Source organism: Narcine bancroftii, chromosome 9 (genome assembly GCF_036971445.1).
Source record: "Narcine bancroftii isolate sNarBan1 chromosome 9, sNarBan1.hap1, whole genome shotgun sequence".
Classification (NCBI taxonomy): domain Eukaryota; kingdom Metazoa; phylum Chordata; class Chondrichthyes; order Torpediniformes; family Narcinidae; genus Narcine; species Narcine bancroftii.
In genome coordinates, this window is record NC_091477.1 from 95,155,213 (window position 1) to 95,180,451 (window position 25,239).

General features: G+C 36.9%; 1 protein-coding gene and 1 long non-coding RNA gene across 2 annotated transcripts in view; one reads left to right on the forward strand and one right to left on the reverse strand.

The window, feature by feature from the left end:
- Nucleotides 1–25,239, forward strand: part of nlgn1 (neuroligin 1) — a 437,869-nt gene that overhangs the window by 149,778 nt on the left and 262,852 nt on the right. The window contains exons 6-7 of the mRNA XM_069896960.1: nt 823–882; nt 4,707–4,856. Of these exons, the coding sequence (XP_069753061.1) occupies nt 823–882; nt 4,707–4,856 (210 nt within the window). The remainder of the gene's footprint in view (nt 1–822; nt 883–4,706; nt 4,857–25,239) is intronic.
- Nucleotides 10,482–23,935, reverse strand: LOC138742489 (uncharacterized). The gene is made up of 3 exons (XR_011344209.1): nt 20,909–23,935; nt 12,209–12,371; nt 10,482–10,824 (listed from the first exon to the last, which is right to left on the reverse strand). It is a non-coding gene; the product is annotated as an uncharacterized lncRNA (long non-coding RNA).

The following is a 25,239-nucleotide window of genomic DNA, read 5'->3' on the forward strand; positions in this document are numbered from 1 at the left end:
AGGTTGAAAAGTCTAATACTGCACTATCATATTCAATACTGTGCAATTGCTATCCCATTTAAAAGCATACTGATAGAACTATTTTAAAAATATCATTTTAATAATATCAAATTTTAATAATATCAACATTTTGATGCCTCTCTGCATTTTTACAATGGATAACAATTGTGAATAATTTCACTTTTGACCTAAATTAGACATCATCTAAATCTCTGTTGCAGAATGATAGTGAAACAATGTTTTAGGATTACCAAGTAAAAATAGTCTGGAAAAAAATGTTGCCCATTGATACTTCTTCCAACTGAATGAAGAATTCACTGGAATTGATGACTTTGAAAGCTCTTGTTTTGCAAAGTACTCCTCAAATTCTTTCAGCAATTTTTGTATTTTGTAATTTGAATTCAAAAGGTCTTCAAACATATATTGCTCCAACACCTTCAATAAATATCTGAACATTGCAAAAGGGATTTGGCACTTTTAAAATTGCTACCTATCAAACAGGTGAATAATTTACTCACAAGAGCTGAAATATTTTTTCTCTTTTCTTAAAATGGTGGGTATGTTTTTTTTTAATTATATAGAATTCCTTCTAAACAAACTTGTTTAAAGATTTTGCTGTAATTAATAAATAATAATTTTAAAATGTATCTTAGGGATTTTTTATCCATTATATATTTTTAGATATTTTGTCTGTTTACTGCTTTTAAACGTGAAATATTACATTTCCATTTTTCAAGAAATGCTTTGAAATGATATTTTCTAAAGTCATGAATGTTCTTGAATTCTCTTTTTTCCCTCCATTTTCTTCATTTTTAATCCTAGGTCCCCTTGCAAAGAAACAGGCTGATGATTTAGGTGATAATGATGGCGCAGAAGATGAAGGTATTTTTTGTCGCCAAACCAATATGCATGACGATGATTGTCTAATTTTTTCCCCCTTCTAAGATATATTTTTAATTCATATTAAGTGCAAATTTTTAGCACTTAATTTTCAGAATTTTTGACAATTATTATTGACGTTTTATCACATGAATGCTTAAACACAATTTTCCCAAGTATTTGACAATAGCAATTTTCAATGACACCACTAAACATTATTGAAATTATGAAATTTTAAAGTCATGTTTTTATTGACATATGTGGGGGCTTTAAACAGGATATCAAATCAGAACAACATATGATTTAATATGTAAAATAATTGTCATTCTTCTATTAGTGTTAATGCATGCTTTATAATTATTTGTTTTTCAAGATACACTGTACTAAAATCAACCTGGTTGTATTTAGTCTTTTATTTTTTGATATCACTAAATGCACATATTTATTGATGAGAATATCTTTGAAACATCATTCCTCATTAAAATCTAAGACTTTCAATTGTAATTGCTTCTCAAGCAAACATTTCCATATATATGCAGAGAGGTTGGGGCATGGATTTGGACAAGGATCAATCTTCTAACAGTATGAAGCCCATACTTCGTGTCATTGTGTTTGTAATAAATATTGCTGCCTATCTTTGGAGCAGCTTTTTCCTGTACAAATTCCAATTTAGTTGTATTTCTGATTATAACAGTGCATAGCAGATTTAACTTACATAGCAGATTTAAATTGTCACATAAAACAGGTGTAAATCACAAATTATATATATTTATAAATGCACATAATCGTTTTTATAGTAATGGTGATCTTGCTCTCCACCAAGTCAATGTCAATGTTTGCATGTGAATCGAACTTGATCCATCATGAAGTTATCACATGTTCAGATATGTTCTGACTTTCAAAAGAGAAAGAGAATATTGGCAAGTTTTAAACAAAAAAAGATTCTTGACAACATATTTGAGGTTACTTGATCAAAATCGTGGCTCTATCTTCACTATTTTATGCTGTTCTTCAAACTTCTATTCACCTTTGTCTTCTTTGCCAATGGTATTCTATAATAATTCTTATACAATCCAGCTTCATATTATTGCTGCATCCTCGTTCCACCAAAAATTTGCAATGCATTGACTTTATTGCCTCCAATGCTTTTCTCTTTGCCTACATTGTCTTCACTGTTTTAGCTCTGAATTCTCTTTGTGGTCTCCCTTCTCCACATATACGCTTTAGTCAAAACATAGAAGTAAGGCTCAGAATTCCCACCTATTTGGCTGATATCAAAATCCAAGACAACAAAATTCTCTCTTTGATATTGTACAAAATAGATGCTACATTTCTGCCATTTATCATCAGCCTGTACTCTTGTTCCTATAGGCCTGACAGCTGCCACTACAGGCTGAATAAAGATGTATTGAACTACTTGACCCATTGAGGTCTTCACTTGCAAATGCTGTATTGTCAGAGTCATGCAGGTGCTTTGTTTAATCTGTTTATCTCTTCCTCAACATTCCCCTCCCCTCACCTCACCGCACATTGCTTCATTACTAAAAACACACAATGCTGGAGAAACTCAGAAGGTCAAACAGTCTCCTTTATATAGCAAAGATAAAAATACGATACCTCCTTCCTACGACCACCAACCTCTGTCTCCTATCCCCACACTGCTTGTTTCTAACTTCATTTATGTATTTTTACCTTTATGTAAAGGGCATTGTTTGATCTACTGAGTTTATCCAGCATTGTGTGTATTTACTTCAACCACAGAGTCTACAGATTTTCGTGTTTTACTTTGTTTCATTACTGTTGGATTGACTCCCTCTTTCTTCCTTAGCTGGGCACCTTATCTCAGACTATTACAATCTTCAATTTACTCAAAATATCTACATAAACAAGATTTCACACTGACATTTACCCCATTCTCTCTGACCTGGTGGTAATCTATTGACCTGTGATGGCACTTTGTCTTACTTTTCATGCTTTCCCTGTGATTTATGATCCTGCTTTCTATCTAGAATGCTTCCTTTGCTTGTCCAAATTTGAGTTTCTCTTTGAGTTGCAACCCACTGTTCTTCAACCTGCAACCTTAGCTCTGTTTTCTTTCTGCAGATGCTGGTGAATTTGCTGAGTGTTTCCATAATTTTCTATTATTTATTTGGATAATGATTACAGAAGGAGGCCACTGACATTGATTCCTCCACTTTAATATATAGATAACAATACATGCAAGGACATTTATGACAAAAATGACATTTTGATGGCTAAAATATGACATTATCTATATTATAATGTGATACTGTACCTAACTCCAAATATAACCTTTTGATTAATCAACTAATATATTCATATGATTCGTATTCTTTTCATAATAAATACATATATGCATTCCAAAGTATAGATATTGGAAATTATAATCAATATTGTTTCAATAAATTTTGGCTTTATTCTAATTTAGTTGGAATATCACTGGTTAAAAAAAATCTTGATTTTCCATCTGGTTTACATTTTAAGGTGCCAGTAAATTGACCTGATTATTAATTCTTAGATCACATCTTAAGGTTAAATCATTTTTAATCATCCACACCTGATTAATTGGTTTGCGGACAAAATGTCACTGATATGAATTTTTAAAAAAATGTTGGAAATGCTCAGTAGATTACACTTTGTCTGGAAGGAGCAGGATAGATAATGCTTCAGGACAAATAACTTATTTGAAATGCTTATGGACAAAATAACAATTATGAAGCCTTCATCAATTGATGAGTATGATGGAAATATTTGTTTTAGGAAATTCAGGTCTTTGAATCTTTTTATTTACTTTGAATGTTAGTCCGTCGGGAGAGTGCTGTCAACCCATTTCCCACTTCTGGAGAAACTGGCTGTCTTCTATTAACTGTTAACAATCACATGCTGATGCTGCTGCAGTGTTGATTAATGACCGTTTTGATTCTATCCATTCACTCACTGTCTTCTTGTATTTCCTTTCACTTCAACTACCAGAAAGTTCTTTCATTTTCCATTTATTCCACATTAAAATATGTCAGTTTCTCTGCCAGCATTATGGCTCAGGGAGGAAAATAATAGGGTGTATTTGGTCCAGATCTTAGTGGTCAGTTCTTATTTTCTCAACAATTTGTGCAGTTCTCTCATGTGACATAATTCAAATGAATCAAACCTCTTCCTGCACCACTTTTTGAAAATCTCTATGCTTGGAAAAAAATACTCTTAGTGCTAGTTTAGATGTCAAAGTGACATCCTTGTCTTTCATTAAATGAAATAAACTTAACATTAGCATTAATCTTGATCAACTCCTGATTTCTTCAGAGGATTCTTCCATTTCTGTGCGCTTGATGACCAGGAAGACCAATTACATTGTCCACATTGAATTCTTACATTCCTGGTAAAGTAACCGTATATCTTTTTGATTTTTAATAACAAATTATTTCTCACATTTTCTTCATGTGCCTTCTCTTGCCTAATAGCAATAAGCAGACAACAATATCACAGTAACAGAGCATCATTCACACTTACTCCTAACCTCTGACCAACTTCAATCATATAATATTTGAAATAATTTTCTTTTGCTATTGTTACTTATGACTAAAAGTAGCCTGATTATACTGCCTGTTGATAGTTATTGTATTAACTCTCAAGTCTGGTATCATCTTAAGTAATACTTAAATAGCTTATTAGCAGAAAAACAATGAACTCAAAACATTTGCTTGAGAATCTTATTATGCCATTTAAACTCGCAATAATTTAAGGATGTACAAATTAATCATGATGACATCATGTGGCTTACCAACATTTTTGAAATGTAATTAATTTTTCAGATATTCGTGATAGTGGACCCAAACCTGTTATGGTCTTCATCCATGGTGCATCATACATGGAAGGCACAGGAAATATATTTGATGGCAGTGTTCTGGCAAGTTATGGCAATGTCATTGTCATCACTGTCAACTATCGGCTTGGTGTTTTAGGTAAGCAGATACATCTTTTGTAATTCAGGGCTATGATTTGTGGCAGGCTTTGAGTGAAAAGAGAGTTTTTCTTGTGAAGTTTGGATAAATATTGTAATTAAACTTTCTCAAATGTTCGATTAATTTGATGACATATGGGATCTGGTAAAGGCATTAAATTTTGTGGAGATTGGCTCCAATGTCATTATGTTAACTTTAATAATAATTCACAAAAAATAAGAGATAATCACATTAATTAGTACAACAGTGCCTCAAAATGCTTTAATCTTTTCTCGAGATCTGAGTTTCTACAGAAACATCAGGTTAGTTGATATCTTCTCACTAAAGATTGTGACAGTACTGATCAAGTGAAATACATTTAAAGAATTTTACTGCAAAACTGGCATAATTCTTGCTCAAAGGACTCATCCCTTAAGATATGAATGGGAATAAGGAGGCAATTTGGTATTGCAAATGGATTGTAGTTTGATGTTCAGGATATGTTGCTAGCATATTATTTGTGGACCTTGCATTGTATGTGCCATTTAGCCTTCTTGATTAAAGCATTCAATGGTAGCAAAAGTACAACTTGACATTTAATCCATGGGCCGGTGTTGCAAATTTGTCATATATAATCCATATTTGTACTTGAACAACAAACACTTATTGTATGTACAAATGTGGTGTTAATTTGAATAAGTTAATAATGTGAATAATTGCTGCATGTTCTATCATCTAAAAGGAAATATTTATTGGGAATCCTTTTTAACTATGCACATTGACCTTTGAAATTAAGCTTTGTGTTATATATCATGTTAATTGTGTAGGATACAGTTAAGTAATTCATTTTGTAATGTAGATGATATTTCTGTGCTGTAATTAATTGATTGTGATGTGTTTTCACTATTTCAAGCAATGCTAAAATATGACATTAAATGATTGAATCAAAAGATCAGTTGGAAGATCAGGTTGTGCATGTTTGGGCCTCATCACAGGAAAATGAGCAGTCACAAATATTTGACTTTGTCCCCAGGAACAACTTTTACACTCAGCTTTGAAGAGTGCTTTCACTGGTCGTAGTCTTTACTGTGGCATGACTAGAGAATTTTAAAGAATCATTTTAGTTTTCATCAATAAAACACTGTTTGTAAAGTACTTTTTCAAATATTTTCCATGTTATTATCACAGCATCAAAGTATATTCTTGTAATAGAATGTGAAATACCAAGTCATGGCTGATTCTAAGAAATACAACTTCTCATAAGTGGTATTTTTAAAAATCTGGATACAGTTATCTAGATTGATCAGACTACTTATCCTAAGGAAATTCAATTTCCAGGAAGTCGAATAGAATTTCAATTTATCAATCTATTTTTGCTGTTATCTTCCTCCTGAGTTCTATATCATTCCATGCTCTTATTCCAGAGCAGGCATACAACATTTCTTCTTTGTTTGCCTTTGCTTACTCTCTGTCGTCCTTCTACTTGTCTATAATCTCCTTTAATTATTCACCTAATTAATAAGTGAGCAAATCATCCTTTTCGAACGTCCAAATCAATTACTAGAGATAGGGTTTAAATTTAAGAACTACAAGCGAGTACTTTTATTTCATTAATCTGACAGCTTGAGAGATGAATATTATGAATAGGAGGTAGAGAACTTTCAGATGCCTGAGATGAAAGTTTTGGCCCCATTCCGACTTCTAACATGATTTCTGCTAAAATAATAGAGACAGTTTATCAAGTACTTTTCTGGAAAGGTAATTAACAAAAAAATCAAAAACGGCATCCTCAGATTTAAAGTGGTGCCTCTGGAAATATACTTGAGATGAATCCATCTCAGAAATTAACTGTGCCTGAGATCTTTTCTGAAGTATAGCATTGCCTTTGATTGACAGTTTTTTTTCTTTTTGTTTTCTGCTTTTTTTATCATTTGATATTTAAAGTTTATTTACATCAATATCTGATGAGTGGATATTTCATAGATATGCTCCACATCAGATAATGCAAATAAACATAGACACAGAGACCCTGAAATTCCTACAATTTGACCAAAATGGACATGTTCAGCTAACCCATTGCAGAACCTGGAGGCAGGGCTATTTGCATGTCTAGATGGGCAATTTATATATTTATATGAGGATACACTACCAGCTATAATATCATAGAAGAACAAAGTCATTCTGATTGCTGAAACAAGGCCCAATAAAACTTGAAGAAACTGGTATTAATGGTTTAAATTGACTTCTGTGAAGCAATTAAATGTTTGAAATCTTTTAAGAATCTTCGTGGGACAGACTGATTTCCTTTATACTGATTATGCTGGGAGCTTTTAAAAGGCAGCTATCCTCCAATAGGTTAGTATGTTGTTAAAAATACTGTAAAACCCCCAGTATCTGGTGCCTTTGGGGGATTGGAAGTTGCCGGATAAGTAAATTTTCCGGATGCTTGAGATTTTGTGTTGTATAGATTGGTAAACTAATTGCTCAGGGGTGCTAATTTTTTTGCTTGAATTTGGGATAATGGGGATTATATTTGTTTTGAGTGTGCCAGGAGAATGTTGATGATAAGACTCTCTCTTAAAGGAAATTTGCAGAATTGAAAAATTATGTTTTCTAGCGATACCAAGTTAATGGTCTAAAGATCAAGTGAAAACTAAATTGTGCACCCATATTACTCTATTGTACTTCATAAAATCTGCTTTCAATGTAATGGCTTTTTATTGTCGATTTGAAAATTTTTCATGTGAGATTGTAGATGATGGTGTGTCAAATCATCGTTTTTTTTATCCTGTGACAATTCTGTTTCATCCATACTAATGGTTTCAAATATTCTAGCCAGCAATGGCATGGTAACCATAAGGCAATTAGAGCATCAAAGTTTTCAAGTTAATAACACAGTAAGTAGTGGAATAAATCATCTTCATCAACACCTAGAGCAAGGTGAAAGAGTGATCTTGAGTCAGTTTGAGGAGCAGAGAGCTAAGCTGAAAGCACAGCAGACAATTCAACAATGACCTATATTTGCAGCAACTGTGGCAGAGCCTGCCACTCTAGGATCGACCTCCATTGCCTCAGTCAATGCTGCTAAATAAACCAGTGACTTCCAGAGGCACAACACCCATGGTTAATCATGACCGACAGAGACCAAGAAGAAGTGGAATAAAAATTAATTTGCAACATTGCAAAAATTAGACTAGTTCACATGAGGCCATGATTCTACAAAGTCCTTTGCAAACATTGACTCAACCGAAGTTGATGAGTTAACCTCTTCCATTTAAGACTATGTCTTAACTTCCTGATTTGAAATAACAGGAGAATTGATTTAACTGTTCAAGAGCATTTAACTAAGTACTTTCCTTCAGAGCTTGTTAAATATGAGTTTTGATTCATTTTGGAAATATTAGGAACTATTGGATGCAATTATCTCACGTAAAAACACATGATTAGATGAGGAAATTTACATTTTCTGTCTCATTGGATAATTGCACCAAACTTTGAAGTCTAGCTACTTGTCTGAAAATGCACATCAGATATGGAACAGAGGCATGGTTACAATTTTTACTGAGAAATTGTTGAAAATATAAAGTGGATATTCATTCAGTTCCTCCTGACATTTTTCTTAAATAAATTACTGGAAAATAATCCGTAAAAATAAGTTTATACCCACTTGTGGCTCCTTTTGATCAGACAAAAGTGTTATCTCATTTCTCGCCAGTTTTCCTTTCCCATTTCTTCATGAATGCATGATCTTTCCTCTGTCTACCCTTAACAAGAAATTATGCAGACCAGACATGTTTAAGACAATAATTATTGATAAAAATCTGCTTTAACTCATGGTGTGAATCTGATAGTTGGATGTTTTAGTAATGTCAAGAAAAATGGTTTATTATGATTACCTTTGAAATCTCTCCCATTTTTAAATTTGTAGAAACAGCTGCGGACCAAATATATTTGATAATAGCATATTATTAGTTACCATCATTTCTTTATGTTTCATTGATATTTAATGATTTTTGAGAATAAATAAAAATTTTATTCAGGAATGGAATAACATTTATGGGAGGAATGTGACCAATTTTCCAAATTCTGGTTGGAATCCTATTACAATATGTGTGATTAACTTCACATTGACAGCCAGCAATGATCTCTTTTCAACTGAAATTCTGCTCCAGCTCTATTGCTACCAAAAGAAATGTTACTGAACTATTAATCTGGAACCCTAATTAAAGTTCGAGAAACTTTTTTTTTTAAATAATTTTTTTATTTTTCACATTGCGAACCATAATGTTCGAGAAACTTGAGTTGAATTTTTTCTAAGAATGTTTGGAAATGTAAATAAATCTGGAGTAGTAAATGACTGTTAGACTGTTCTAAAATCCCTTAAGGATGGTTGCACAGACCTGCTAGGTCTGGTGATTTATAGCATTCTCTTTTGGCGTGGATGAAGTCTTGGATTGTAAATCACTGTTTTATCCAAAATCTGTGGAAAAAGAATAAAACGAAATGACCATCCAACATCCACCAAGTCATAAGTCTAAGATAACAAAGGCAGACCTCGTCTTACTGATTTACCATGTTCCCTCAAGAAAAATTGAGGATATACTAAAAGGTTTGATAAGTCAAACAATATCTTGACATTATCACATTTTTATTATATAACTGCATTTATTTGGCCAGTTTTGTAGTCTTTTCTATTATACTGTTGCTACCAGCATTGGAGACTGTAATGAATGTTCTCAATATTGACCAGAGTATATGAAGTGTCAGGTCAAATAGATGCAAGGAAATCCTCTGTTGATAACAAACCCCAATCTTGATGATGATAATATTTGAAAGAACCACCCTTGAAGATTTCTTGAACACTTCCAAGATGTTTTGGTGACACTACTACTATTGACTGAACTGAGACCTGAGAAACATGATTGAAAGAATGAACTAATGGGCCCATTCAAGGCTAAATAATCCACTTCATTGACATACTCTCTAGTGTCATAAGGATACAAATGTTCTCTACCTTTGGAACTTGGCTGCAGCATGCACTATCCAAGATATATTGCAGCAACCTGCTCTGCAATAGCAGCAACCAATTCAGTGACTTTTAACATCCCTTGAAGCCACATTTATCTTGACTTTGAAACATATAGCCATACATTCATCATTGTGGGTCAATAACCTGAAATCCTTTGTTTAATGGCACTTTTGGGAGTTACGTCACAATGTATACTGCAGCAATTGAAGAAGGCAGCCAGTCAGCTCATTCTCAAGACAGTTGGGGATTGTTAATAAAAGTAGGCATTAATTTAAAAACTGATGGAAACTCTATGTCCTTGAGAAAAGAAATGAGAACAGAAGTGAAATATAGTAGTTGGCAGAAATTAGAAATAAAATCAGAAAATGTGAGAAATATACAGCTGTTTAAACAGTGTTTTTGAAAAGACAAATAAAGTTAACATCACGTTGGACAATTTTTATCAGAGTCAGTTCATCTGTCTGTTTTATTCTGCAAGTTAAAATCTCCCTGTCTGTGGTCAGTCCACCCTCATCAACTGTCTCGGCCCCTCTGTCACAGCTGATGCAACAATTATATGACAATCAGAATCAGAATTTATTGTCATGAACATGTCACAGAAATCATTTTTTTGCGGCAGAATTACAGTACAAATATTGCTATAAAATTACATTGAAAAAATAAATAAATTAGTGCAAAAATGAATAAGTGAGGTCTGTTGTATCTGTTGTTCATTAATGGCCAAGGGAAAGAAGCTGTCCTTGTGCCACTGGGTATTCGTTTTCAGGCCCCTGTATCTCCTCCTTCCTGAAGGTAGCAGTATGAAGACGGCATGGCCTGAGTGTTGAGGGTCCTTGAGGATAGAGGTTGCTTTCTTAAGACACCACCTCTGTAGATATCCTCGATGGAGTGAAGCCCGATGCCCATGATGGCGCTGGCCTCGTTCATAATTCTGTTTTTTCCTGTCCTGTGCATTGGCACCTTCATACAAGACAATGATGCAACCAGTTAGAATGCTCTCTAATGTACACCTGTAGTCATTTGCAAGAGTCTTTGGTGACATACCAAATCTCCACAAACTCTTCACTCCTGGTGAGCCTTCATGATTGCATTGATATAGAGGCCCCAGGATAGCCAGAAATTTGAAGTTAGTAACCTTTTCCACTGCATCATATTTCAGAACTGCTTTTATTTTTGGGCAGTCCATTTTGTTAAATTGTCATTAGGTTAGGCCAAAAGATGGGTGTTTTGCTTCCCTGCTCGATTTCAATCTACCTAGAATCTCTTGTCAGCAAATTTTTACAATCTCACTCATCTGAATCTTTAATCATGAATATTTAAATAAATATCAGTGAAATGTAGGCTCATTTTCAAGAGTGAATGAGAACTGCATTGCCAAATGGCTATATTTTATTTTAAGTTGCCATGATCTCTACTCATGTAAATAATATATCTGTGGTCTGATAGTTTGTTTTTTTATTTACCTCTAAAAGTCACCTCCAAAATATCATTTGTCCTATCTTGCATTTTATTATGACTGCAAAATATTTAATTAGAAATGAGAGCTAAAGATTATTAAAATATTATTCTTCAGGCCACAGAACTCCTATGAACAGTTTTCTCTGAAAAATTCTAAAATTATTGTGCATATCCTGAGATTTAATATTTTTTTGCCTGAATGCATTAAAATCTGTGCACTACATCTGATCATTGAACAAAGATTTAATTGCTGATATAAATTCTGTGCTGGCACACCCTGATAGTTGTAATTATTTCCCCTCAAGTGGATCATACCATTAACAATTATTCCTGGGCCTAAAAACACTAATTAAATGAGTAACCTCAAGAACAAATTATTAGTTAAAGCAAAGCACAAAAGACACATGTAGAGACAATGTGATGATTGCAAATTATTCCAACAACAACTCTGAAGACTAAATAGTAAACAAAATTTCAAAAACAGCAACTGGAGGATTTCCAAATAACAAAAGAAAAAAACAGCATAAAATACAATATCTGAAAATATACTTGTCATGGTTATCAAAATCAACATAAATATTTTATCTATGACAGGAATGAAAGAGAAGCAATATAGGTCAATTAAAAACTGATAACAGTAACGTCATTGGAAATAAAGGAAAAGTGAACATGATGAATAATTACACTGGACAACAATTTTTTTCAAAAGGTTTCCTTCCTAAAAAAAATATTGGGGATTATGATAGACAACTTCAAGCTGAACACAAGATAATTTAAGATTTGCTGTATCACGTTGGAAGTTGGAGAAACATTAACTTTAACTTTTATTGAATTTAACATGTTTAATTGCATAATGATGCTGACACATTGCATTAGTTCAACTGACCTAAAAATGTTTTGTCGCTGATTTTCATTTGTACTCAGGATCTGAAGCCTCTCGTTTCAGTGTCCAACAATAGTCAGCCAGCATTGATGGAGTCCAGTTGACCTGATGTTACTTTTCAATGGTCACAAGTCCTTGTGAAACCTTTCACCATGTTCTTCACTGACTGCATAAAGATCAGCAGGGAAGGAGTCCAAGTGGGAATGGAGAAAATGAATTTTCAATGACATGTTGCACTTCATGGTTTTGTATGATTGAAATAGACTTAAAATATGACAGGAAATCATAAAAAATAGATTGTATTCAAAAAAATGGTACTTGATAGGTAAATTTTAAGGTGATTTTCATGATCAGTAACCCAAGATCCACAAAATATACCTAAAAGGGTTCAGGAAGCAAAAGCTTTGTTGTCCAGCCTTATTTTGCATCAGTATTTATAGGAGAGACCTGATATTGGGAAATAAGCCAGACCAGGTGTCTGATCTTTCAGTGGGTGAACATTTCAGAGATATGCTTCAACAGGAGCCTTTCAAAACACTTCATCATTGTTAATTCTGCCAGGAGTGGCATTTTCCACATCTCCTCCTTACGCCATCATGCCACACCCCCACACTTCATCACTGTTGATATGAGTGCTACTGGTCAACAATCATTAAGGCTGGTTACTACACTCATCTTTGAAATTGATGGGTACTTTGCTGTTACAGTTGACATATTTGGCTTAGAAGGCATTGGCTTCCCTTGGGAGTAAAGCTTTGAGATCTGCTACCTCACAGGTTTTGGTTCAGAGTACTCCCTTTAACATTATATTCTGCCTACAATATTTTTTTTAGGAAGGAAACCTTTTTGGTCTTCCAAAATGATCCACTTCACACTTTTCTGGGTTAAACTTCATCTGTCATTTCTGCATCCTCTGTAACCTTTTGCAACTTTCCAGACTATTCACAGCACTACTGACCTTTGTGTCATCAACAAACTGACTAACCCATCCTTCCATTAAATGGTAATTCTGCCTCACCCGCAGAAAAAAGAATCTCAGGGTTGTAGGTGATGTCTTGTATGTATTCTGACAATAAATTTGAAATCTGAAATCTGAACAGTATTGAACCTCAAAGCTGCTGCACGGATTGATAATGTTGTTAAGAAGGCATATGGTGTGTTGGTTTTCATTAATTGTGCGATCGAGTTCAAGAACTGTGAGGTAATGTTGCAGCTATATAAAATCTTAGGCGCCATTTGAAATGTTGTGTTCATATCTGGTCATCTCATTACAGGAAAGATGAGGATGCTGTAGAGAGCAGAGAGTGCAGAGGAAATTCACAAGAATGTTGCTTGGACTGGAGGAAAGGATGAGTGAACTTGGTCCTTTTCCCTTGGAGTGAGAAAGGATGAATGATTAGGAGTATATGAGATGCTGTGGATGGACAGAAGGACAGAAGGTTTTTCCCAGTGCTGAAATGACTAAGTACATAGGGAGATTTAAGAGGAATGTTTTTCACTCAGAGAGTGGTGTGTGCATTGAATGCACTGCTGGCAATGCTGGTGGAGGCATTTACAAAAGTATCTTTTATATAGGTACATGGAGCTGATAAAAATGGATGTTTATGCACCATGGAAATCCTTGGCAGTGTAAGAGTAGGTATTTTGGTGTGCACAACACTGTGAGCTGAAGGGCATATACCATGCTGTAGATACAATGAAGACATTATTGGTTCTAAAGAGTAAAAATGGTGTCAAACTCAGACCAATGTTTGAAATACACAATACCCTACAACTGTCCTAACTGACCAAAATTCTCTGACTAAATAAGTTTTAGGTCATTTCATTATTTAACAAAGATGGCAGAAAGAAAGGAAAATGTTACAAACAAGTCAGTCCAACATTTGTTGCTTAGAAATTAAGTATCGCAAATGGGACAAGTCTTAAAATGCCTGATCATATCTGATGGCTGAAGGTAAGCAGATTCGGATCTAATTAAATTTGTTTGAGAGATCTCCTGGAAATAACATACTAACTGCATAAGAGATGCTGCATCAGGTCACTGTGCTAGAAAATCACTTATCATGCAAAACACATTATAGTATTTGAGGTAGCCAATGGTTTTTCGGCTCATGGGACTGACTTTGATGTTGATAATTAAGGTAGTGGTTATACTGTATACATTATGGATTTTTTCTAGTTGCTGAGAGCCAGCATGGTTGTGTCTGATGGATAGGATTAAATTTTATTGGGGAAGAGTTATGAACAGGTGTATTATTTATATCAAGAAGCACATTAAAAAACATAACACAATTTGGGTCTTACCTTCTGGATTTCATATTCTCCCATATTCTCCACTTCCTTCAAACAGAATGTACAAATTTATCTTTATCTTAGTTCCTTGTTCTTTTACTTTCCACCATCATTGTAATTCTTTTTCTAATCATGTTGCAATAATTATTCTGCAGGAAATGTAGCTATGAACTAACTATGAAAGACTATTAACCCTTTGGTATGGAAACTGCAGGTTTCATATTTCATGAATGTGGATATAAAGTGAGCTTTCCCTTAACTTGACCATAATGCTGAACTTTCCATTTTACACCTCTTAATCAGAGTGCTTCTTTGGCAGTTGGACAGTCAATAATTAAAGGTGTGTATTCTCAGAATAAAGTGTTAGTAATTTTGGATCAAGATGAGGATCAGATGAACTGATATAACGGAAAGGTTGGCAGGTGGCAGAGGGGGTGGCGTGGCTCTGCTGGTAAGTAACAATATTAAATCATTGGAAGGAAGGAGCATAAGATTAGAAGAAGTAGAATTATTGTGGGTTGAGAGAAGGAATACTAATGGCAGTTATATACAGGTCCCCAAACAGTAGCCGGGATGTGAACTAAAAAATACAACTAGAAATAGATAAGGTATGTCAGAAGGACAGTGTTATGATAATCATGAAGTAGATTGGGAAAGTTAGGACAGTACAGCATCTCAGGAGAGTGAGTTTGTGGGATGCCTGTGAGATGGTTTTCTGGAGCATCTTGTTGATGAGCTCACCAGGGGATTAGCTGTTCTGGATTGGCTGCTGTGTAATGAAGCGGAGGTGGTTAGAGAGCTTAAGGTAAAGGAACCCTCAGGAGGAAGTAATCGTAATATGATTGAGTTCACTTTCAAATTTCAAAATGAGATGCTAAAACCCGATACGTCAGTATTTCAATGGAGTAAAGACATTTACAGTCGCATGAGAGAAGGAACTGACCAAAGTCAATTGAAAAAGCATGCTAATGGGGAAGGCATAACATCAGCAATGGCTGGAGTTTCTGTGAGAAATGAGGAAATTGCTGGACAGGTGAATACCAAAAAATAAATTGTGAATGTGAAAATGAGACAATTATGGCTGCCGAAGGAAGTTAAAGCCAAAGTACAGTACCAGCAAAAGAGAGGACATACAAGGAAACAAAAATTAGTGGGTAGAGGACTGGGAAACTTTAAAAAACTTAGAGAAGAAAACTAGTTTTAGATTTCAGATTTATTTAACTAAGAAGGTAATTAGGAAAGAAAAGATAAATTATGGAAGGAGGTTTGCAAATAATATCAAAGAGGAATAGTAAAAGCTTTTTAAGATATATAAAAACTAAAAGAGTGATCAAAGTACATGTAAGACTGATAGAAAACGCCGATAGAGAAATTGTAATGGGAGACAAGAAGATGACAGAGGAACTGAATGAATATTTTGAATCAGACTTCACCGTGGAAGACATTAGTAGCATTCTGGACTCTCATGGATCTCTGGAAGAAAAGTGAGTGCAGTCAAAATCACAAGAGAGAAAGTACTTGGGAAGCTAAATGGTTCAAAGTCTCTTGGACTGGGTAGAGTGCACCCTCGGGTTCTGAAGGAGGAGGTAGCTGCAGAGATTGTGGAGGAATTTGTAATGATCTACCAGGAATCAATGGATTCTGGCAAGGTTCCAGTAGACTGGAGGGATGCAAATGTCACTGCACTATTTAAGAAAGGAGCAAGTCAGCAGAAAAAATAAATTAAACACCTAGTAGCCTGATGTCAGTGGTTGGGACACTGTTGGAATTGATTGTCAAGGATGAGGTTACGGATACCTGGGGGTGCATGAAAAGTTAAGCCCAGGTCAGCATAGTTTCCTTCAAGGAAAATTGTGCCTGACAAATCTAGTGCAATTTTTTGAAGAGGTCATAACTCCCTGAACAGTGGAAAAAAAATAGGGGAGGTTGAAAGTGACTTTGAACCCCATTTCTATAAATCATTAAAATGTCATGGACAAATACTGAAAACAATGAAAAAGTAGATAGAGGGCTACCTTATATAATCAAAGGACTAGAATACAGAATTTTAAAAAAAGGATCTACTGAAATCATTCCATGAGAAGTGTGTTCTATACCTTTTGAAGAATATGCTGCATTTGATTTTTATCTGGCTCAAGCATGGTTGACATGAGTTAACTGGAATTCTCTGTATTTGTTTTAATGGTGGATTTGTCATTAAGCCACTGGTGAAATCGCAGCCGCTCAAATAATTTATACCATGATAAATCAAATTTCAGTTATGAAGGTTTTTATCATTCCATCAAAATAATAGAATGATTCCTGATTTAAGGTTCTCTTTTCTGTCATATTTTATTTATCATTTTAAATATATTTAACAATCAACAATCAACAATCATACCAAATACAAAACATCAAGTGAACCCCTCCCTCCATCCCCTCCCTTCTAAATAAGTCCTTATAAACAGAGAGAGAATGAAGAAAAAGAAACACAAAAAAGAGCATTCAATTGTCAATGTGTACAATTAAACATATGGAGACACAAGAATACCACAGTGTTAAAATACTGGCTAGCCAGTAGCAATTATAACCCTATATTGGCATCAGTGAGATACCTATATGTTCTAAATAAGGTTGCCAGATTTTTAGGAAGGTGTTATATCCCTTCCTGAGATTGTATGTGACCTTTTTAAAGTGGGACCTTTTTAAAGGAGAGTCAGACTTTCATGTTACTGCTATGTATGCACTTCCTGGCCAAACATAAGGGAATTTCTGTGAATTTAATTTTAGAATTAGTTAGTGATCTATCAACCATGGTAAGGTTCCCCAGAAGACAAAGCTCTGAGTCTACTGGATAGGTGACTCCCTTGATCTTGTTTAGGGTGTCACAGAGGTCATACCAGAAGGGCCTCACCTTTGTGGAAAGCCAGATAGAATGTAAAAAGGAACCAACCTCTACACCACATCAGGTTTATATTGGTGTAATTTCTGTGAGGTGAGGTACAGTTGATGTAGAAAATTATAATGGACCAATCTATACCTGGCATTGATAGTAGCCAACATACTTCACTGACATAGATCTGACCAGAGTTGTTAGTCAATTTTTGTGTCTAAGTCTGACTCCTATCACATCATAGATTTATGCAAACCTGGCTTTGGGCTCTCACCCAACAATAAAAAATAAACATTCTAGAAATATATACATTTCCTTCATGGAGTAATTTCATCTTTTCATTGAGTTCTGGTAGAGTCAATTCAGGGCCCAAATTGGCCATAAGGAAGGATCGTAATTGAAGATAACAAAAAAAGTTATTATTGGACAAGTCATAACTTCTTCAGTCCAAATGACATGAAAAGTCCTTTGTTATAACAATCCTCCAGATGTTGTATCCCCTTAAGATACCAGGTTTCCAAAATGTTGTTGTTGAAATCATGGATATAAATTCATTCTGTTTTAAAGGTATTCTTGGTGACAATCCTCTTTTCAGTCCAGGGCCTTCACAAGTCTCACACCATATTTTAACCAAATGTTTTAAAATGGGGTTGTCTATCCTACTGATTATAATTCTGGAATTCCTTTTCTATTTGAAATCATTATACACCTTCTCTTAGAGAGAGTGCAATCCAATTTGTACCCAGGAGGGGATATCATGCCTCTCAAAAAATGAAGAAATGAATCTCATATGGGCCGCCAAATAATACCATGTTAACTTTTCTATGGATATTCTAGGTACCTTCAGTTCCAAATAAATTGCCCAACATGCTTATTAAAGGTTTTAAAAAAGGATTGAAGTAATGGAATGGGCAAGGACTGGAAAAGGTACTGAAACTTTGGCAAAATGTTAATCTTTACACAGTTGACCATGCCAATTAGAGTAATGGGAAAGTTTATCCACCTACTCAAGTCTTCCTCAGTTTTACTAAGTAGTGGGATTAATTAAGCTTTCATAAATTCTGAAGATCATTATCCACCATTATTCCAAGGTATTTAATGCCACCTGAGGGCTATTTGAATTGACTTGTTCATTGGTAATCAGTGTGATCAAAATTTGTTAGTGGGATGATTTCACTTTTACCCCAGTTTACCTTGTATATTGAAACTTTGCCATAGCTTTTAATAGAATCTGTAATTTAGTAAGGGAACTAATCGGATCTGTTAAATACAGGATTACATCGTCTGCCATAAGATTCATTTTGTGATCTGTTTGACTCACCATAAACCCCTTTATATCTGAGTTTTATCTAATTGTCTCTGTCAAAGGCTCAATAGCTAAGACAAAATGTCCTGAAGATGAGGGGAAACTTTGTCGGCCCAATCTGCTCAAATGGAATGCTGCTGAGATCTGTCCATTAGTGGTGACTCTAGCTTTGGGTCTGTAATAATGTGTAATAACCCAATTAATGAATAGTTGCCGAAATCTGACCTTGGCTAAGACTCTAAATAAATACAGCCATTCCAGCCTGTTAAAGGCTTTCTCAGCATCCAGAGCCACAGTGAAACTTGGTTCAGCCTTAGACTTTGCATAGTGGATAATAATGATGACCCCACAAAGGTTGTTGACTGACCAACATTTCAAAATAAAGCCACTCTGGTCTAGATTTATTAATTTTGGCAAGTACTGGTCAAGCCTTAGAAATTAAATTGTATTCTGAGTTTAGTTATGAAATGGGTAGAAATGAGGAGCATTTTAATAGGTCCCTGTTTTTCTTAAGAATCACAGTAATTATAGCAGTAGAAAACTATTCAGGGAGAGTTTGGGTTTTAGATGCTAAGTTAATTATGTCCATACTGAGAGTAATAATTAGATCCTTAAATTCTTTATAAAATTCTGGTGTGAAACCATCCTCCCCTAGTGATTTATTGGACTGTAGTGAGCTCAAGGCCTCTTCAATTTCTTTTGAAGTAAAGGGGAGGTCCAAATTTGTTTGATCTTCTTGGTCAAGTTTGGATAGTTCAACTGTGGATAAAAAGTCATCAATCTTAATCAGGTCTTCTGGGGATTCTGATTTATATATGTTTGTATAGAACTGTTTAAATGAGTCATTGATTTCTGGTGGGTTATGTGAAACTGAGCTCGTTTCATTCTGGATTGAATTTATTGTTCTTGAAATCTCCTCTGCTCTCAATTGCCAGGACAAGACTTTGTGCTTTTTCTCCCTATTCATAATATCTTTGTTTAGTTCTTAGAATTTTTTTTTCCAATTTTATAAGTGTGCAGTGAGGTTTATTTGTTTATATCTTTATATGTTTATTTGGAGCTGGATTGTAGAAATTCCTTTTCCCATTGCAGAATTTCTGTTTCCAGTTCTTCTATATCTGCCATGTATTTCTTCTTAATGCCTTTTATATATGAAATTATCTGCCCATAAGGTAGGATTTTAGTGTGTCCCATAGAATAAAACTTTTGGGAGCTGAGGACAGTTTAATCCAGTGGTTTTCAACCTTTATCTTTCCACTCACATACCACTTTAAGTATTCCCTATGCCATAGGTGCTCTGTGATTAGTAAGGGATTGCTTAAGGTGGTATGTGGGTGGAAAGAAAAAGGTTGAAAACCACTGTTTTAATTGTACTTAATTGACTCATTATGTGCACGGTTTCATAACGCCAAAGGAAGTTGGCAAATGACAATTTTTCTCAAGCAAAATATTTCAGTAACAATTGTGTCTAGAGCAAGGGTTCTCAATCTTTTTTATCTCAGGCATTTCCTTTGCATGAAGTTAATAATTTGAAGCTTTGAGGAGTCAAAAAATAGATGTCACCTCCCCACACTATGGGTTTTAGATAAGTTTGGGGAAATCAGCCATTCTGGATAATGTAGATCTTCCCATTCCATGTTGCTGTAGCACAATGTGAGCTTTCAAATCAGCAAAAGTAGAGAAAATATTTCTCTTGGTTTTGCCATAACTGGTTTTGGAATGTTTTTGGAATTTTGGAATGGTTTTGGAATGAACCCATGTTTATGACCTTTGACATTTTTAAACAAATTTCTTGTTGGATTGTTCATTGCATGAATTGTTAAATTGGCAGTGTTCCTTGTCAAAAGATTAAAAAAATGAATGACAGATGTTGGATACCTGAATTGCCTGATTTTTAAAAATTCTTGTACCATAACTTCCCTGCTTTTATACCTTATGTCTCATCTCTCATATTCTGTGTTCAAGTGTTCTATAAAGGTAAACATCCCAAATGCTTTTTAACCACCTTATTCACTGGTGCTGCTAACTTCAGACGTCATCAGTCATTTGTTCCTTAGTCCTTTCTGGGAACTTTTTTTTACCCCAGTTTACAAACAGTTAAAGAATACACTCATTCATTTCTTTCAGCAAACAACGGAGTTAACTTTCTTTATTCTCTTCAGAGACAAGATTGCATTCTTCAACTCCCAAAACACCAACCAGCCAAACCCCTCTGACCTTCTCATTGGCTCACCGGCACACAGGTGATCCTCATGCTCTCACTCTTCTCCTCCTGCCACTGAGATCCATCACCCGTATGCTGATGCTTAACACATCCATGCATGTGTGCCCAGACATTGCTTCAGTTACGTCATCAGCAGTGACCAGCACCGCTCCTGATGCAGGTAAGTGCGTGACTACGACAGGTCCAACTATTCATTATATATTCATAACCTGATTAGTCATTCCCATGAGGGCCATCTTCAAATGCCAATGGAAACCTTTCCACCAGGCTATAAAAGACTTTGGGTGGTAGGCCGTGGTCTGATGTAACTGGATTCCTAGGAGCTGTGGCAGTGCTGCCCATGGGCCAGACGTGAACTATGCCCCTCCGCTTCCCCCCATCCAATGTGATATTGGAAGGAAGGCTGAAATGGGCTATCCAGTTGGTGATGAGGGCCCTGGCACAGGATGTCATGGAATTGTTCAAGAGTGGGACAGCTTCCGGTCATCTAGTGAAGCTGTCCACCATCATAAACATGAACGTGCACCCCTGGAAAATGGCCCAACGATGTCCTCGAGGACATGGTGAAATCGTTTGTGTGTTAGCAGGAAGGACTGAAGAGGAAGAGGGGCTTTCATGTGCCTCTACACCTTGGATGTCTGACAGTGTAGGCAAGTTCTGGCCCAGTGGCCGACCTGTTTATACAGGCCATGCCACATGAATCTATCTATGACCAGTTGATTTGTCACCCAAACGGATGGGTGGGCCAACCCATGGAGCACGTTGAAGATGCGACACTTCCATGCGGCGGGAATGATGGGCCTAAGTCAGCCAGTGGACACGTCATAGAGAAGTGTGACTTTGGATGGCCTGAAATGCATGTCTTCCAGCTGTAGTCCTGAGACTGCAGTGCAGTAGGCTTGCCACTGGGCCACTGGGCTGCTGTGATCACTGTATAATTGATTCTGGGTGGACAGGGAGAGGACAGACATATGGGACAGAGCGTCAGCCACGAGGTTGTTCTTGCCGGAAATATGCTTGCTAGTCGTCGTGTACTCTGAGATATAAGTGAAGTAATGCTGCTGCCTTGCCAATCACAGGTCTGACACCTTGGCAAAGGCAAAAGTGAGGGGCTTGTGATCGATGAAGACCATGAAATCCTGTCCTTCAATGAAATAGCGGAAATGGTGTACAGCAAGTTAGATGGCTAGCAACTCCCTGTTGAATGCACTACTGCTCCAGGGCCGCAGGTTTCCGTTGAAGAAAGTGAGTGGTCTCCAATGCCCATCAATGTACTTCTGCTCCAGGATGCTGCCGACAGCTGCATTGGATATGTCGACTGTGAGGGGGTTGGGCACATCAGTGCGTGGATGCACTAAAAGGGTGGTGTCGGCCAGAGGATCTTTGGCCTGATCGAAAGCTGCCAAAGACTCTGGATCCCAGCTGAGTTCTTTGGTCACCTTGAAAAGAGGTCGGCTGATCCTGGCAGCTGATGTCAGGAACTGATGGTAGATGTTGACCATCCTAATGAATTCCTGAAAACCTTTGACCATAGTTGGCTTGGCAAACTTATGAATGGCCTCAACCTTTGACAGAAAAAGGACCACCCTGTGTCGATTGATGAGGTGCCTAAGGAAATTGATGGCCGTCAGGCCAAACTGAAATTTCGCTGTGTTGATGGCTATGCTGTAGTCGCTCAATCGCTGGCAGAGCATCTGCAGGTGTATTAGGTGCTCCTGTTGTGTACAACTGGCAATGAGGATGTCATCTCACAGAGTCCATGAGTCTCTGAAAAGTCTGTGCTGTATTTTTGAGGCCAAATGGCATGCGGAGGAACTCAAAAAGGATAAACAAAATGATGAGGGCTGTCTTGAGGACATCGCTGGTATGCACGGGACCTGGTGGTACTCCTGGACCAGGTTAAATTTTGAGAAGATCCTCACTCTGTGTAGAATGGCCGTGAACTCCTGGATGTATGGAGCCATTGAGCCGACGATAGTCCCCACAAGGTAAAATGACAGGAGCCAAACTTGAGCGGGATGGTGCACATCCCGTATGTGCACATGCTGCTATTGTTGGCAGTGGTGAGGGACGGTTCTGACTTCCCAGTGTGGGTGTCTTGGTTTGAGTTGGGAAAGATGCTGTCCTCTGCCCCTGTGTCCACAAGGAAATGCCACCCTGATTGTCAGTCCCATTGATAAAGGAGGCTGTCTTGGTGGCCTACCATCATAGCCATCAGCGACAGCCAGCCCTGGCGTTTCCAAGATGGGAGCAAGGGTGGATGGCATCGCAGGCTCCAGAACCACATTTCTGATGGTAGAAACACCACCGCTCCGAGTTTGAGTCTCCATCTGCTGTGGGTGTTGCCGACCAATTAGGTGGAATGGGAGAGAGACGAGTCATTGGGCCTGACGCAGCAACTAGGTCAACGGAAATCCCACCATATTGCTGATGTGCCACAGGACATCTGCACGGGCTGCTAACCTGCATGGCAGATGTCTTCCAGCATCTATTCAAGAAATATCTGCTCAAACAATAAGCAAGGCCTATGGCCATCCATTAATGCCAGCATATCGTTCATAAGGGCAGACAGCGTGCGGTCACCCAAGTCGTCCATGTGCTTGTTTTCAGTGGAAAGGTTGAAAGCGCAAATAAGGAGCTTCTGATTGCCTCATACCTGTTGGCAGCTGGCAGCTGATATAAGAAGTCGATGATTCTTCCAGCATTCTCCTGGCCAAGCCCAATTGACCACGTAGTAATATCTTGTGGTGGCTGCAGTGATCTGCTTAACCTGAAACTGGGCCTCAGCCTGTTCAAACCAGACTAGTGGCTATGAGGTCCAAAAAGTCAGCAGCTTCAGCGAAACTGTGTTCTGTGTGTTCATGTCATTCATTGTGGGGTCCAAAGTGCCGTTTTTGTACCATCGGGGTCACCACTGTGATCAGTGTGCTGTGCAGCGAACAAAAGAAAAAATCACACAGAAGCTGTGAGTGCGTTGAACTAACTAACTGACTTTACAGGAAATCTCCGAGAGTTTATCAGCACAACTCCTATGATCCTTTGCGCCCCACCCAGGACCATTGTGATGTCAGCCCAGTGCGAGCCTGCACCTCTGTGACCTGGTTCACATGATCTGTGCAGCTTCCTATAAAATTGAGATTAATGGATATATGGTTTGTTTGCCATGGGCATTTTTGGGAATTTAAAAAGCCATTGATTAACAAGCACTTACTTCTGCATCACTGTTATTTTGGAGTTCAATTGTCCAACCTATGCACTCTCTTAACTCAGTACATCTTTTACAATAGGAAGGATCCCCACACCCCTATCTCACAACCAGTTTTTAAAGTATCAGTTAACTAACCATTGTAATTTACTATGTTCTATATCTGGTTTTGCATGTGTCTGGTACTTTCAATTCCATTAAGTTTCAAAAGTCCAAATGGAGTAGCATGGCACTTATTTAGAGATGTAACTCTCTGAAATGTTCTACATGAACTATATGTTGTAATTATGGAATCATTCTCCTTGGAATGCAGCATTACTGGGAGATTAATCAGAGACCATATAGAGTCAGATAAGGTGTTGGAAGCGGCAAGATGGTCTGAAGGTTACCTAGCAGGAGAGCATGTTCTGCAGGTTTGCCAGAGATTTTACAATCCACCTTTAATGCGTAACAGCATGCAAGATGTCTGTACTTCATAAGGATTTCCTCATTGAATATTGACTTGAGCCCTCCCAACAGCCATAGAGTAGGTGAGGAATTCGGTGAAATTGGCTGCTGAGATGACTACAGCACTGAACTTTTGTGTTTAGCTCCTTCTAGACTTTAACTGATGACATTTGTGATCTCTCATAATGTCCAGTTATTTTACTAATCTTGGATCTGGACCAAAGATGGTGACACTTATGATAGACAGCAGCCATGTAGGGTTGTAGACTCCAGGGGAACAGAGGACAGGCACATGGAATCAGAAAGCAGGGAGACCATCCCCCTCCTCACCCAATGTTTGCAAGGGAAAATCAGAGGTGATGACCCATAGCACTTTGACCAAGGCACCAGACAAACGAGGTGATCTGCAGCTGAGGAACTTGAGGCAAGGAACCCACACAGGCTGCAGGCTTCTGGAGACTGCGGTCAAAGAATTCACAGCAGGCTGTAGACTGCTGGAGACTGGCTAAAGTGGTATTAGATATCAGAAACTGGATGCGAGAAGTGCTGAGGGCACTGAAGGGCTCCTGATTGTGCCGGAGGTTCAGATCAGGAGCTCAGGTTGCTGATTGTTTGGATTGGAGTCTGTGTGGCTCAAGAGGTTGAAGGAGTGCTGGAAGTGAATCCAAGGACACAGTGATTCTGGGGG